This window comes from Etheostoma cragini, chromosome 1 (genome assembly GCF_013103735.1).
Source record: "Etheostoma cragini isolate CJK2018 chromosome 1, CSU_Ecrag_1.0, whole genome shotgun sequence".
In the NCBI taxonomy this organism is placed as follows: Eukaryota; Metazoa; Chordata; class Actinopteri; order Perciformes; family Percidae; genus Etheostoma; species Etheostoma cragini.
Genome location: NC_048407.1, coordinates 32,220,958 through 32,222,992, shown reverse-complemented (window position 1 = coordinate 32,222,992; position 2,035 = coordinate 32,220,958). Strand labels below are relative to the sequence as shown.

The following is a 2,035-nucleotide window of genomic DNA, read 5'->3' as shown; positions in this document are numbered from 1 at the left end:
ACATTTTATTTAACCGTGCCTTTCTAAGCACTCAAGGTCGCTTTATAGACAATAAAAGACAGATACAGGGAACAGAAAAGTATGAAAGTAGTAGCAGTTATGAAAAAAATTACAGAAACAGCAGGTGAGTTTTGAGTCAATAACAGTAATTTACTTATTATTGAATTATTATTATAAATAATAATAATAATAATCTAATATAAACAACCATAGGGGCAATTGTTAGAGCACAATGTTTACTTTTTACTTATTACATAAGTAAAAGAATCAGAACACTCCCTGTAAGATTACTTCTTCTTCTTCTTCAGCAGCCTTAAATAAGCCTAATAGTTAACTGACAGCTGACAATAAGAAATAAATGAGGATCCTCGGACACGCCCCGTGATAGTTGCCTATAAAGAGCGAGGAGCTGAACACCTGCTGAACACCATCCAGCATCAGAGTCCAGCTAACACAGGTAATCTACACGGATCTTCTTACTTCTTCGCATTCAGCACTTGTTTTGAAATGTATTCCTTAACATCCAAAGTCTTTTGACTTTTGTTTTTTTCAGATTTGCAGTTTAACGTGAGAGGACCACCATCATGACTCCAGTGATCTTTCTCGTCCTTTTCCTGTCGCTGACGAACCTTCTCCCGGTAAATCTGACTCCTTAAAAAGATTCTCATGTGTTATGAGTTTGGTGCAATTTTCAAGTGATTTAGTTCATGTGGCCATACCCGGCCTCTCTTAAGTTTTGATTCCTACGTACACTACTGGTCAAAACTTTGACGTCACTTAGAAATCCCCATTGCACTCCCTTATAGACAGAGTACCAGCTGAGATCAGTTGTATTGTGTTTTTTAACCAGGGCAGTTTTTAGATTACTTAATGTGCTTACGTAACTGCAAATTGGTTTTCCAATGTTTTCTCAGTTATTTTTATTAAATAAAATCAGATCAGTGAAAAGAATGAGACTTTGAGACATTGGCTCACTGGTTGCTGATGATGGGCAATGTAGATATTGCATTAAAGATCCCCCCCTCCCCCCTCCTCGGATCAGATGGTATTCGGTCCATAATGGAGTGGTATGGAAATTTATAAGTGACCCCAAACTTGCGAGAACAGAAGAATGTAGGAAGGACAGCTTTACTGGTATAGAAAATGGTCATTTTTTATTTGCACAGCTGATTGAGTAGCCCATGTGTTTACTGTACATTTCTCTTTTAAGTGTTTTAATCCTGTGCTTTTAGTGTGCCTCTTGTGTGACTCTTGCAGCATTGTTATTTCCCAGTGTGTCCAAAACCCATTCCTCCTTAGGGAGACTAATTAAGATACTTTGACGTTGACTTTGATCCAGCCGACAAATCAATTTATGTTCACAGTAGATTTTTGGTCCACCAAACACAAAAAAGATGGGAATCACTTTTCAAACTTAATTATGCAATACTCAAATCAGAATTTGGCAGATTTGCTGACCTTGAGACTCAGGAAGAGAGAGAGTTTTCATATTGAGGCTGGGAAACAGGATGCTGTGAAATGTCATCATTGTTTTGCAAAACCCTATCATGGTTAAGGATCTTTTTTAGGGCTTTATGTCAACATTACTGAGTGAGAAAGCTAAATGAGACATGCAAAATACAGTAAAATATGTTTGACTTTGATTAAATAAAAGCGTGTAAATAAACTATACATGTCTGGCCCCTGATGTGACTCTTATTTCCAAGTGTGGCCCTTAGTGAAGTTGAGTTAGACAACCCTGATTTAATTAAAAAAAATTTTAAACAGCACTTTTTCACAAGGATGGTTTTCACTTGACAGAAACCAAATTATTATGTAAAAGTTTTTGTTAATGTGCAATGTTGTGCATTGTGTTGCAGGGAGCAACAGGAAATCCAATAAGTGAGTTGAGTGATTATATTATTCCTCAAACATTGAGCTCTAATTGTGTCTTTTCTCTTCCTCTCGATTCACATCTGACGTGTAAATAATGAAGTTAAACCACTGCTCATTGTTTCTGATGTCATCTGTTTTTCTCTGTTTGCTTCCAGAAGAG

General features: G+C 36.7%; 1 protein-coding gene across 1 annotated transcript in view; it reads left to right on the top strand.

Moving 5' to 3' along the window:
- Positions 1-567: 567 nt before the first annotated feature.
- LOC117941723 (high choriolytic enzyme 1-like) overlaps positions 568-2,035 on the top strand; it is a 5,027-nt gene continuing 3,559 nt past the window's right edge. Inside the window, exons 1-2 of the mRNA XM_034866759.1 lie at positions 568-638; positions 1,860-1,890. Coding sequence (XP_034722650.1) covers positions 585-638; positions 1,860-1,890 — 85 coding nt within the window. The 5' untranslated portion in view covers positions 568-584. The remainder of the gene's footprint in view (positions 639-1,859; positions 1,891-2,035) is intronic.